General features: G+C 41.1%; 1 protein-coding gene across 1 annotated transcript in view; it reads left to right on the top strand.

The window, feature by feature from the left end:
• Window positions 1–13,531, top strand: part of LOC120305323 (villin-1-like) — a 57,538-nt gene that overhangs the window by 12,634 nt on the left and 31,373 nt on the right. The window contains exons 3-6 of the mRNA XM_039336999.1: window positions 6,024–6,098; window positions 10,193–10,389; window positions 11,028–11,136; window positions 12,241–12,351. Of these exons, the coding sequence (XP_039192933.1) occupies window positions 6,024–6,098; window positions 10,193–10,389; window positions 11,028–11,136; window positions 12,241–12,351 (492 nt within the window). The remainder of the gene's footprint in view (window positions 1–6,023; window positions 6,099–10,192; window positions 10,390–11,027; window positions 11,137–12,240; window positions 12,352–13,531) is intronic.

Below are 13,531 nucleotides of genomic sequence, written 5' to 3' on the forward strand. Positions count from 1 at the left end.
CTAGGGACCATCATTTCATTTAAATCCCGTCTGTATTGATTGACACATCAGTGCATTGCTTAGCTTGTGATCCCCGATATACAACTGAAATTATAACCGGGTTGCAAAGTTCCAGTGGTCATCTGCTCCCCCAGTCATGTGACCTCGCTTTGGACAGCTGTAGTATCCAACAGTCACATGACTGTGCTATATGATGGTTGTGCCGAAAACTGGAAGTTACTTTTTCACTTTTCAATGGCAGCATTCATTTAATGACCAGGACATTCACTTAGTAATAATAATAGAATTGTAAAGCACCTTGATGGTCATCTAGTCCAACCCCCTGCTCAGGCAGGAAACCCTATACCGTTTCAGACAAATGGCTGTCCAATCTCTTCTTAAAAACTTCCAGTGTTGGAGCATTCACCGCTTCTGGAGGCAGGCTGTTCCACTGGTTAATTGTTCTCACTGTCAGGAAGTTAGAAGTTAGTTCTAGGTTGCTCCTCTCTTAATGACCACCACAAAAAGGTCATAAAACTGGACCTTTATGACTGTGACAACATATGACCATTGAGGTTGTATGTCAAAGATTACCTGTATGGAAGGGATTAACTACAACAGGCATGGGGATTGCATTTGCGCAGAGATATACGACAAAGAATTGTAGCATATATTGAAGTTAGTTTTTTCAGTCGTTAACAAATGCAACTGGTTTTTATACAATGCTGTCAGTTAGCAAATGTCATGCTGCACATCACACTGTGATTAGGTTTAATTGTAACTTAATTTAATTTAATTAATTAAGGCGTTGGGAAAGATGGAAGGCAAAAGGAGAAGGGGATGGCAGAGGATAAGATGATGGTTAGATAGTGTCATCAACACAACAAATCTGAAAGATAGTGGAGGACGGGGGTTCCTGGCGTGCTGTAGTCCATGGGGTTGTAAGGAGTCAGACACAACTTAGTGAATGAACAACAGCAAGAACCTCGAAGCACCTACCTTTTAGAATCAGATCCAAAGTCTTGCTAATCCGTATTCCAAAGTCAGCGCCTGTTTCATCCAAGGTTTGGTTAAACTTACTTTTTAAGAATAAATTAAAATTAGCTGGGTTATCTCTCAGCCAGATAAACCATAGGGACTAGGTTCCTAGTGGACACTCATTGTTCATGCACAGAGCAAACCTGAAGAATATGGTGGTTTTATTTTACCTGTTTGTTGTTTTACAATGGATGATTGCAACATTTTTTGTAATGTTTTTATGCTGTAAGTCATCCAGAGTGGTTTGATGCAAGATGGGCAGCAAATAAACTCCATAATAAATAATACATTTTTAAAAATTATCTGTTGCTGTGGTTGCATCCATCCAATTGTACTTCACAAATCATGATTGATCAATCAGAATAGAGAGCTGGAAGGGACCTTGGAGGTCTTCTAGTCCAACCCCTGCTCAGGCAGGAGACCCTAGACCATTTCAGATAAATGATTGCCCAGTTTCTTCTTGAAAACCTCCAGTGTTGGAACGCCTACTGTACAATTTCTGACAGCAAGTCTTTCCACTGATTAATTGTTCTCATGGTCAGGAAGTTTCTCCTTAGTTCTAGGTTGCTTCTCTCCTTGATTAGTTTCCATCCGTTGCTTCTTGTCCTGCCTTCAGGCGCCTTGGAAAATAGCTTGACTCCCTCTTCTTTGGGGCAGCCCCTGAGATACTGGAACTCTGCTATCATGTCCCCCCTCCTCCTTCTTTTCTCTAGACTAGACATACCCTGTTCCTGCAAATGTTCTTCATATATTTTTGTCTCCAGGCCTTTAATCATCTTAGTTGCTCTTCTTTGCATAGTTGGGTTGTGAACCAAACATGGAAGAGAGGTCTTGGCTGGATTAAGATTGGCCTCCCTGCTCCTTGCCTCAACCAGTCATCACTGACCTTGTCAGATAAAAAAATAAATCAGCATTTGCAACCCTCTGAGACAAAGATTACAAATACTGTCAACCTTTAGCCATCAAGCTGTAGCCTTAATGCTGTTCTGACCAACCAGCTTATCCAGTTCAACAACTTTTGTGTGAGGTGAAGCAGAAAACTTCACCTGGTTAATGAATGAAGCCCAAAAAAGGTATCAGTGAGTTCTGAAATGTGAAAGCAGTGCACAGAAACTCCAGGAATATTTAGAAGTTCCAGACGTTTTCATGGGGAAAAATGAGGCTGAAGTGAGGAATTCTCAGAAGAATGAAGGCTGTGTCCCAGGATAATGTTGCAGGATCCAATTTGGGTCAGTCACCCAGATTTTTGTGAGATTTTGGACTTGTACTGGAGCCCATCCTCAGGAAATGTATTTCTCACCAGAATGTGTACTTTGGGCTGGTGTGTGTATGGTTTTTTTAGATGTTGATTGGGGTGTTGTCGGCCAGCTATTAAGTTTTGGCTGTTGCTTCCTTGTACTGCCAAGCCCTTGCCTCCTACGTATGTGATAAGCTGATGGTAAATCAGCATTCCCGTTGACTGACGAAGAACCTCTTTCCCAGGCTTCAATCACTTCCCTGGCTGTTTTTGTACTTGCTCGTCCGACAATCTTAGTAACAGCAAAACTGAATGTAGGTCCTTGTTCACTGTAGTGGGAGTTTGGGTCTCCTCCTATGACTGATCGCTTATATTCTTACATTCTCAACAAGGTCTAATGGTTTAACTCTATCTTGGAATGTGAATAGATTTGTATTCTTTATTTGCAATGCTTGGCTTCAAGTATTGGATCAGATGAAGACAAAGTCTTGTCTCTTTTGTAGTTATGGAGATCCAATAATCTACTGCTTCTTGCAATAACAGAATAACACAGTTGGAAGGGACCTTGGAGGCAAGTCTTTTCACTGATTAATTGTTCTAACTGTCAGGAAATGTTTCCTTAGTTCTAGGTTGATTCTCTCCTTGATTAGTTTCTATGCATTGCTTCACGTCTGGCCTTCAAGTTTTTTGGAGAATAGGTTGAGCCTCTCTTCTTTCTGACAGCCCCTTAAATGTTGGAACACTGACATCTTGTCACCCCTAGTCCTTTTTTTCATTAAGACTAGATCAGGAGTAGGGAACCTTGGCTCTTTTATGATTTGTGGACTTCAACTCCCAGAATTCCTGAATCAGCATGGCTGGTTCAGGAATTCTGGGTATTGAAGTCCATAAATCATAAAAGAGCCAAGGTTCTCTACCCCTGGACTAGACATACCCAAATTCTGGATCATAGTTTGGACCTCAGAACTCAAAGTTAAGGAAGCCTGATGTTAAGATACAGACCATAACCACAAATTTTTAAGAAGAGACTAGACAGTCACTTATCTGAAATGGTATAGCTTCTCCTGCTTGAGCAGGGGGCTGGACTAGAAGACCTCCAAGGTCCCTTCCAGCTCTACTCTACTCTACTCTACTCTACTCTACTCTACTCTACTCTACTCAGAAGAAATCATGTTAATTTGGGCTGATAAACTTCCTGAATTACAACAGCTTGTAGCACAAAAGAAGAAGCAGGAAAAGGCTTAGCTGTGGAATATGTATGTGTGTAACTTTTATTAAGTTTGATTATGTTAAAAATATAGAAAACATAATAGTTAGAAAAATAAGAAAAGGAGAGAGAAAGATGTAAAGGAAAAAAAGAGTACAAGTAGTCCTTGACTTACAACCACAAATGACCCTGAACTTTATATTGCTAAGTGAGAGATTTGTTAAATAAATTTTGCCCCAGTTTACAACCGTTCTTGCCACAGTTCTTAAGTGAATCCCTGCAGTTGTCAAATTATAAGTCATAACGGTCATAAGTCACTTTTCCCTATTCTATTCTATTCTATTCTATTCTATTCTATTCTATTCTATTCTATTCTATTCTATTCTATTCTATTCTATTCTATTGTATCCTATCCCATCCCATCCCATCCCATCTATTTCTATTTCTATTCTATTCTATTCTATTCTATTCTATTCTATTCTATTCTATTCTATTCTATTCTATTCTTATTCCTATTCTATTCTATTCTATTATATTCTATTCTATTCTATTCTTATTCCTATTCTATTCTATTCTATTCCATTCCATTCTATTCTATCATTACTCTATTCTATTCTTTTCCATTCCATTCTATTCCATTCCATATTTTCTATTCTATTCTATTCTATTCTATTCTATTCCATTTCATTCCATTCCCTATTCTATTCTGTTCCCTATTCCAGTGATGGCGAACCTTTTAGAGACTGAGTGCCCAAAACCCGTCCCCTGCCCCGCTTTGCCTCCCACCCTGCCTGCTCCGGCTCCACCCGCCCCCACCTGCTGACCTGCCCCGCCCACCTGCAGGCACAAGCACCGTCTCCATGGCCCGCAACACATCACCCAGGCAGCCCTGCAGCACCATAGCAGCCATGTCCTCCACCCACACCCCGCAGCATCATTGCATGCTGTGGGGTGTGAGGGCGGAGTTGTGTCCCTGCTGCCCAGCTATGTCCTTGGCTGCGCTGCTCAGTGTGAGCCGCAGCTGGGGGCGATTCTCCTCCAGCGAGGCTGCTGGTGAGGAGGGGGCCACGGGGAGGTGGGGTGACAGCACGCGTGCCCACAGAGAGGGCTCCGGGTGCCGCCTCTGGCACGCGTGCCATAGGTTCGCCACCACTGACCTATTCTATTCCGTTCCCTATTCTATTCTATTCTATTCTATTCTATTCTATTCTATTCTATTCTATTCTTATTCCTATTCTATTCTATTCTATTCTATTCTATTCTATTCTATTCTATTCTATTCTATTCTATTCTATTCTATTCTTATTCCTATTCTATTCTATTCTATTCCATTGTTTCCATTTCATTCCATTCCATTCCAGCTCTGTTCCACTCCATTTAATTCTAATTCTAATTCTATTTTATAAACACAGCATATGTATATGTATGTGTATGGATATGTATGTATGTAGGTCTTTGGTTATTCGGGTTTTCTCCCGCGTAAAATTGTAAGCACGAAGCTGAAAACACCAGCCTGAAGATGACGAATGGGACTTTGTCGAAACGTCGCCAAGACACTTCCAATTTTACGCGGGAGAAAACCCGAACAACCAAAGACCTACATACAAACACCCGCGAAAACCTCAGAAAACAAATATGTATGTATGTATGTATGTATGCATGCATGTATGTATATATATATATATATTGAGAGTGGGCATCAGAATATAATTTTTTTCCTACGTGGCAGTGTGTACACAGAAAAATGACATAAAGATTATCTTATCTTATTATGTAATTATTTATGCAGCTGTCCATCTCTTTTGTAGTTGTTTGGGCTTACTTGTTGTTTTTTTTATTATTGCATAAGTTTTTTCTTTCTCACCAACGCTTTTCTGGTTCTACTGCTGTATGATAAACATTTTTATTTTTTTATTTATGGGATTTCTTTGCCACTTCCCAAAGCATTTTACGAGGAATTCAATCAATCAGAATAGGGCTGGAAGGGACCTTGGAGGTCTTCCAACCCCCCTCCCCCACTAAGCAGGAGAACCTATACCACGGGTAGGCAACCTTGGCTCTTTTATGACTCGTGGACTTCAACTCCCAGAATTCCTGAGCCAGCGTGGCTCAGCTTGGAAACCCTTTCCCCTCAGCATGGCTGGCTCAGGAATTCTGGGAGTTGAAGTCCATGAGTCAAAAAGAGCCAAGGTGGCCTACTTTTAGCCTAGGCCTAGGCTGCTTTATGACTTGTGGACTTCAACTCCCAGAATTCCTGAGCCAGCATAGCTCACTTGGAAACCTTTCCCTTCCCCTCAGTATGGCTGGCTCAGGAATTCTGGGATTTGAAGTCCAAGAGTCATAAAAGAGCCAAGGTTGCCTACCCCTGGCCTATACCATTTCATATAAACCCCTGTTCAATCTTTTCTTAAAAGCCTTGTGATGAAGCACCCACAACTTCTGGTGGCAAGCTGTTCCACTGGTTAATTATCCTCACTGTTAGGAAGTTTCTCCTTATTGCTGGGTTGCTTCTCTCCTTGATTAGTTTCCATCCAGCATATTATCTCTTCTCTTCTGTTTCAGAATATGAAGATGGATCCTATTCCCGCAAAGGCTTATGGGAGTTTCTTCGAAGGAGACTGCTACATCATATTAAATGTAAGCTACAGTGGAGAAAGGATAATTGAAATAAATATGTTATGCACTAGAGTAGGGGGTCTCCAAATGTTTCAATTTTAAGACTTGTAGACTTCAACTCCCAGAATTCTCTACCACAACATGGCTGGCTGAGGAATTCTGGGAGTTGAAGTCGACATGCTGGCTGAGGAATTCTGGGAGTTGAAGTCAACATGCTGGCTGAGGAATTCTGGGAGCTGAAGTCCACAAGTCTTAAAGTTATCAAGACCCATACATTGAAGGAGAAAAAAATCCTCTAAAATGAACCCAAAGCGGTTGGATTTAGCATCTTCTATTTATAAAGTAGAGATTTAGATGCAAAGATTTTTAGTGATTTAAAGTAACATTAACTATGATTGCAGATTGGTCTCACTATTTTGTCTTCAAATGAAATTCAGTCAGCTAATTTTTAAATTTCTGGATCAACTTCCTTATTCTTCTAATGTCAACCTTAACATTGTCCTCTTAATGAAGCTTCAGCCATTCTATCTTGGTGAAATTAAGCTGAAACTAACTGAAACCAACATTAAATCAGATTCAGACATTTATGTAAGTCCGGTTTTTGTTATTACCATTGCCGTTTTGGTGTCTGGCCACTTCAAAGAATGCCATTTCAGCAAGATTTCTAGGCAGGAGGGTTTTCCCCCTGATTTTTCAACTTTCATGTTTTAAAATATTTAAAATATTGGTAGGTTGGACTAGATGGCCCACAACAGTGGTTCTCAACCTGTGGGTCAGGACCCCATTTGGGGTCAAACGACCATTTCACGAGGGTCGCCAAACAACGCAGTCCGCTATTTTTTTCCCCTTTTCCTTAGCTGTGCTACTCCCTTTTATTCTATTGGCTTTTGAAAGCCAATAGAATAGACTCTCTTGAATAGAGTCTAATTCTATTGGCTTTCAAAGCCAATAGGAATTGTCCAGGCTGTCTCTGCCCTGCTGAGCCCTCCAAAAGTCCCATTCTGCAAACGGTGCTGCACCGGTTGAGTAGTCCTTGACTTACGACCGGTTGAGTAGTCCTCGACTTACGACCAGTTGGGGGGTTGCGGCATTAAAAAGGTTGAGAACCACTGGCCTACAAGGTCCCTTCCAACTCTGTTGTTCTATTCTATTCTATTGCATATTTTACTGGAGACAGGAAATGGGGGAGCCTGGGTATGTATTACTTTGGAATAATTTGCCAGTAGTCCTTGAATTATAGCCATTTATTTACTGACCATTCAAAGCAGACATGTCAAACTCACGACATCACGTGACGTCATGCAACGTATCGGGACGGTTTTGACATTGCCGGCAATGGGGTGGGTGCGGCTTCCAAATGATACATCCAGCCTGCTGGCCAGCAGTTTGGCACCCCTAATTAAAGTAAGAGCAGCACTGAACAGTGGCTTACAATGGATCCTCACACTTACGATGGTCACATGATTAAAATTCAGGCACAAAGATACCAGCATGTCTATACAATGGTTGCAGTGTCCCAGGGTCATGTGATCCCTTTTTGCAATCTTCCCGCCAAGCTTCTAACAAGCAAAGTCAATGGAGGAAGCGAGATTTTCTTAACGTTTGCAGTGATTTGCGTAACAACTAGAGTGATTTGCTTAACCACCGTGGCAAAAAAAAAAAAGGTTATAAAACTGGGCACAATTCACTTCACAACAGCTTTGCTTAGCAAGGGAAGTTTTGGTCACAGCTGTAATCGTAAATCAAGTACTAACTATAGTTAGAATTATTTTCTGTAGCAAGAAACCAATTTTATCCACTGAGTCTCTTCTGTCTCATCATTTTATTGTTTTAAAACAAATCACAGAAAAAAAGGATTTGTGAGATTCCACTAGAAATATAATTAAGGTTACTCTTCTATACAACTTCCTAACATTTCATACTATGCTTTGGCATTATTCTACAATTGTTTAAAAAATAAACCAGTTCGCAAAGCTGCTTTTTTTTTTAAAAAAGGCAATTGGACTTTGTTTTTCCTTGAAGATGTTTCACTTCTTATCCAAGAAGATTCTTCAGTTTTAACTGAATGTGGAGGAGGAAGGATTTATATTCTTGGCAGTCATCTGGTTATTAGTCTTCCCTCTGAGAGTCGTTGAGGCCATTTGGAGGTTTATCTGTGCCCTCAGAGTCACCTGAATCAGAGTGCAAATAGGTGTGGAACTTTCTTGGAACTTTCCAAGTTCCTTCTGAGGAAGCCAGATTCAAATAGGATAAGATAGGATAGGATATAGAATAGAATAAAATAGAATAGGATAGGATAGGATAGGATAGGATAGGATAGCATAGCATAGCATAGCATAGCATAGCATAGCATAGCATAGCATAGCATAGGATATAGAATAGGATAGGATAGGATATAGAATAGAATAGAATAGGATAGGATAGGATAGGATAGGATATAGAATAGGATAGAATAGAATATAGAATAGGATAGGATAGGATAGGATAGGATAGGATAGGATAGGATAGGATAAGATAGGATAGGATAGCATAGCATAGCATAGCATAGCATAGGATAGGATATAGAATAGGATAGAATAGAATATAGAATAGGATAGGATAGGATATAGAATAGAATAAAATAGGATAGGATAAGATAGGATAGGATATGATAGGATAGCATAGCATAGCATAGGATATAGAATAGGATAGGATAGGATATAGAATAGAATAGGATAGGATAGGATAGGATAGGATAGGATAGGATAGGATAGGATATAGAATAGGATAGGATAGGATAGGATATAGAATAGAATAGAATAGAATAGAATAGAATAGAATAGAATAGAATAGAATAGAATAGAATAGAAACTTTAAATGTACAGTAATCAGCATACATTAAAATGAAATTTCATTACATTCAGCTCTCTAAAAATATTCTGCATAGTAACATAAGCATACTTATGTTACTAATTTAATATGTTACTAACTTAACAACAGCAGTGTTCCATTTAATAACTACGGAAAAAAGTTGTCAAATGGAGCAAAACTCACTTAATAACTGTCTAGCTTAACTTGTAGCTGTAAGTCAGGATCAGAATCAATATAGAGCTGGAAGGGACCTTGGAGGTCTTCTAGTCCAGCCCCCTGCTCAAGCAGGAGAACCTATACCATCTCAGACAAGTGGCTGTCCAGTCTCTTCTTAAAAGCCTCCAGCGATGGACCGTCCATGATTTCCGAAGGCAGGTTATTCCATTGGCTAATTGTTCTCACTGTTAGGAAGTTTCTCCTTGGTTCCAGGTTGCTTCTCTCCTTGATGAGTTTCCAACCATTGCTTCTTGTCCTGCCTTCTGGTGCTTTAGAGAATAGGTTGACCCTCTCCTCTCTGTGACAGCCCCTTAAATACTGGAAGACTGCTATCATGTTCCCCCCCCCCCCAGTCCTTCTTTTCTCTATACTGGAAATTCCCAAATCCTACAACTGTTCTTCATATGTTTTAGTCTCCAGGCCAGGGGTCTTCAAATTTGGCCCTTTTATGACTTGTGGACTTCAACTCCAGAATTCTTCAGCTAGGCACGCTGGCTGAGGAATTCTGGGAGTTGAAGTCCACAAGTCATAAAAGGGCCATGTTTGGAGACCCCTGCTCCAGGCTTTTAAGTCAAGGATTATCTATATCAGGGGTAGGCCACCTAGGCACTTTTATGACTCATGGACTTCAACTCCCAGAATTCCTGAGCCAGCCATGCTGAGGGGAAAGGGAGAGGTTTCCATGCTGAGCCATGCTGGCTCAGGAATTCTGGGAGTTGAAGTCCACGAGTCATAAAGCGGCCTAGACCTAGGCCAGAGATAGGCCACTTTGGCTCTTTTATCACTCGTGGACTTCAACTCCCAGAATTCCTGAGCCAGCCATGCTGAGGGAAAAGGGAGAGGTTTCCATGCTGAGCCATGCTGGCTCAGGAATTCTGGGAGTTGAAGTCCACAAGTCATAAAAGAGCCAAAGTGGCCTACCCCGATCTACACTGTGTTTTGGCATTATTTTACCATGGTTTAAAAAATAAATAAGGTTCTTTCTTTTCCCGACTTTCTATCCACGCCAACTGGAAAGTCGTTCAACGCCATTGCTTGTTCCCTTCCAGAATACAAAGAGGCAACATAGTTTTGCCACTGATCTCCACTATTGGATTGGGCGTGATGCCACTCAGGATGAACAAGGATCTGCTGCTTTCTATGTCACTCAGATGGATGATGCCTTGGGAGGAAAAGCAATACAGCATCGGGAGGTTCAAGGACACGAATCGGCTGCTTTCAAAAGTTATTTCAAGAAAGGCATCATGTGAGTGATGGGAACCAGAAAACCTGTTTGTGCAATGAACAAAGATTCTACCAATCTCCCCTTTCTTTTATTTTAGTTCTGCTCACTTGTTCAACAATACGCTAATTTGAATGGTCCTCAACTTTTCACCGGTTGCTTAGCAACTATTCGAAAATACAACAGACCTTCCCGTATGTGTGTGTGTGTATATGTGTGTATGTGTGTATTTATGACTCAGTTCCAAAGTTTTCACAGCTGCCCCTTCCCTCTGCAGTCATGGGGCCACATTTCAAGTACTCAGCAACCCATCTACAATTATAGCCATTTGCAGCATCCTACAATCACATCCTTGCGATTTACAATGTTTTTGCTGAAAACTAGCATTTCCTTCTGAGATTCAGCAAAAACACGTAACGACTGCTGGGAAGAAAAAAGATTGTAAAATCAAGTTGACCATTACAACCCTAACTGGAAAATTCCCTGATGGTTATGCTATAAGTTGAGGACTATCTGTAACAGTGAGGTCTAGTAACTTATTCTTTTTAAAAAAATTAAAGTAAGTTCTAACTAGCTCTTTGACCAACTTCTTCAGCGTACCCGACTGTTTTTCTGAAAACATTCCCCATGTATGATTAAATATGAAGCCTTGTTTTCAACAGCTACAAAAAGGGAGGAACAGCTTCAGGATTCAAGCATGTTGAGACCAATGTGTACAACATCAAACGACTCCTTCATGTTAAGGGCAAGAAGCATGTGACAGCTACAGAGGTAAGGGTAGCCCCTCCCCTGATGTGTACTGTATTTAATATATTTGCATTCTCAAAACTAAACTTCAGTAGATGCCACTGTCCAGACCGGGAGATAAACTCACAGAAAAGCTAAAACTAATTTTTTCAGGATTGTAACAGATTAACAGAGTAACAGAGTTGAAAGGGGCCTCGGAGATCATCTAGTCCAATCCTCTGCTCAGCTGGAAACCCTATACCATTTCAGACAAATGCTTGTCCAGTCTCTTCTTAAAAACCTCCAGGGTTGGAGCACCCACAACATCTGGGGGCAAGTCGTATAATACAGGGAGTCCTCAGATAACAGAAGAGAGAAAACACCTCAGTGGAGCCTTCCCTTTATACAAAGGCTCTTAAAGAGGCACAGACCCTGCTGAGTCATTCCCATCATTACATCTTACATCTTACGTTACATAAGCTAATTAGCTGTTAAATCAATTCATTGACATAAACAATAGACAAACCCTCAACCTCTCACATATTCCATGTAAACAATTTCACTTTGTTATGGGAACCATCCGCTTCCTCTCCACACCTGCTGCAGTGTCCTTGGAAAGCTTTCAGACTCTCACATCCTCAGCAGAATTGTAGGAGTTTCGTTTCTCCATCTAATCCATTCTAAAGCAATACCTCCCTCCTCCCTTTCTCTAATGGCAAGTTGAAATGAAGAGGCACGTAGCTGCTGAAGTTTCATTCTTGACACAATATTTTTATTCTTGCCACTTTGATAACAGAACTGGCTTCTCTCTACCAAGGTCATCTTTCTTATTTTCTACAGCAATTCACACGATCCAAATTCAGATAGTTGGCAACTGACAGTTGCAGCATCCCAGGGTCATGTGATCCCCTTTTGCGACTTTCTGACAAGCAAAATCAATGGGGAAACCAGATTCACTTAACAACTCTGTTACTAACTTAACAACTGCAGTGATTCACAGTGTGGCAAGAAAGGTCGTTAAATGGGGCAAAACTCACTTAACAGTTGCCTCATAAATTTTGGACTCCATTGTGGTTGTAAGTCGAGGACTACCTGTGCTGGACTCTTCCATGGTGCATTGATAAGCATTTTTCTTTTATCTCCAAACAGGTTGATCTTTCTTGGGACAGTTTCAACAAAGGTGACGTCTTTCTGATGGATCTTGGTAAAGTCTTGATCCAGTGGAACGGACCTTTGTGTAACGTTGCTGAAAAATCAAAGGTCAGTCATGGGAAATAATATCCTGATGTAGTTTTGGAGACTTAAAATACTAACCAAGCTTATAAGAACATAAGCGGGAATCTAGTCTGCTAGATCTAGTCCAGCCATCTGTTGTTATGATGGACCCTTCAAAGCTAACAAGTCTCCCAGAAGATGGTCTTCAGAGGAGTTCCACTACCATCAAGGCTAAGAACCATGGGTCCTCAGGACCTCCCTGAATAGGTCCAACCTTTTTTTTTTTTTTTGAAGCCAACAAAGCTAATAGCCGGCATTACATCTCATGGTAGTAGTGAATAGTGCACTGTGTAAAAGAAACCTTTGTGCAGTTGACGATGGCCATGAATTGAGAAAATGCCAGAAGGCTCCATGAAAGGGGTGGAGAAGGGGGTGGCTGGCTCAGGAACTCTGGGAGTTGAAGTCCACGGGTCATAAAACGGCATAGTTGCCCATCCCTCCTCTTGAGAATGATTGTAGACCTTGATTGATGGAGGATTGTAGACTGTAGATCTTTAAAGGAGAATGTTTACAGCTCAGAATTGAAATGAGGAGTCCTTAATGCTTAGTTGTTTTGTTGCAGACGTTTCATTACCCAAACTAAGTAACTAGTGCACTGCTAGTAAGGAATATGCTCTCAGTTTATGTTCTACTTACTTGCTCTGTCCTGAATATAAAGTGAGAGAAAACCCCACTCTCGTCTAGCACTGATGATGTTACCTAGCTGGATAATGAAACATCTGCAAGAAAAGAACCATGCTCAGAGAGCACCAAGAACCCCCACAGTCTTCTACGTCCTCTTTCTCAGCTCCTCTCCACTCTGCAAACCCTCCTAGCACTGATGATGTTACCTACTTGGGTCATGAGACATCTGCTAGGAAACAATCCAGCTCAGAAAGCACCAAGGCTCCCTCAGTCCTCCTCCTTCTCCTTCTCCTCCTCTTCTTCCTCCTCCTCCTCCTCTTCCTCTTTCTTCTTCTCCTCCTCCTTCTCCTTCTCCTCGTCCTCCTCCTCCTCCTTCTCCACCTTCTCCTTCTCCTCCTCCTCACTGATGAATGCCAAGGTTCAATTGATGTGTTTGAAACCTGCAAATTGAACCAGGTTGGGGTCAAGAACACTGGTGTGTGGGGGGGGTAAGGTGAACTTGTGAACTTTTAATTGTGGGACTTTAAGGTTCTACAGGCAG

This window comes from Crotalus tigris, unplaced genomic scaffold (genome assembly GCF_016545835.1).
Source record: "Crotalus tigris isolate CLP2741 ecotype Arizona unplaced genomic scaffold, ASM1654583v1 scf7180000017667.1391209, whole genome shotgun sequence".
Taxonomy (NCBI): domain Eukaryota; kingdom Metazoa; phylum Chordata; class Lepidosauria; order Squamata; family Viperidae; genus Crotalus; species Crotalus tigris.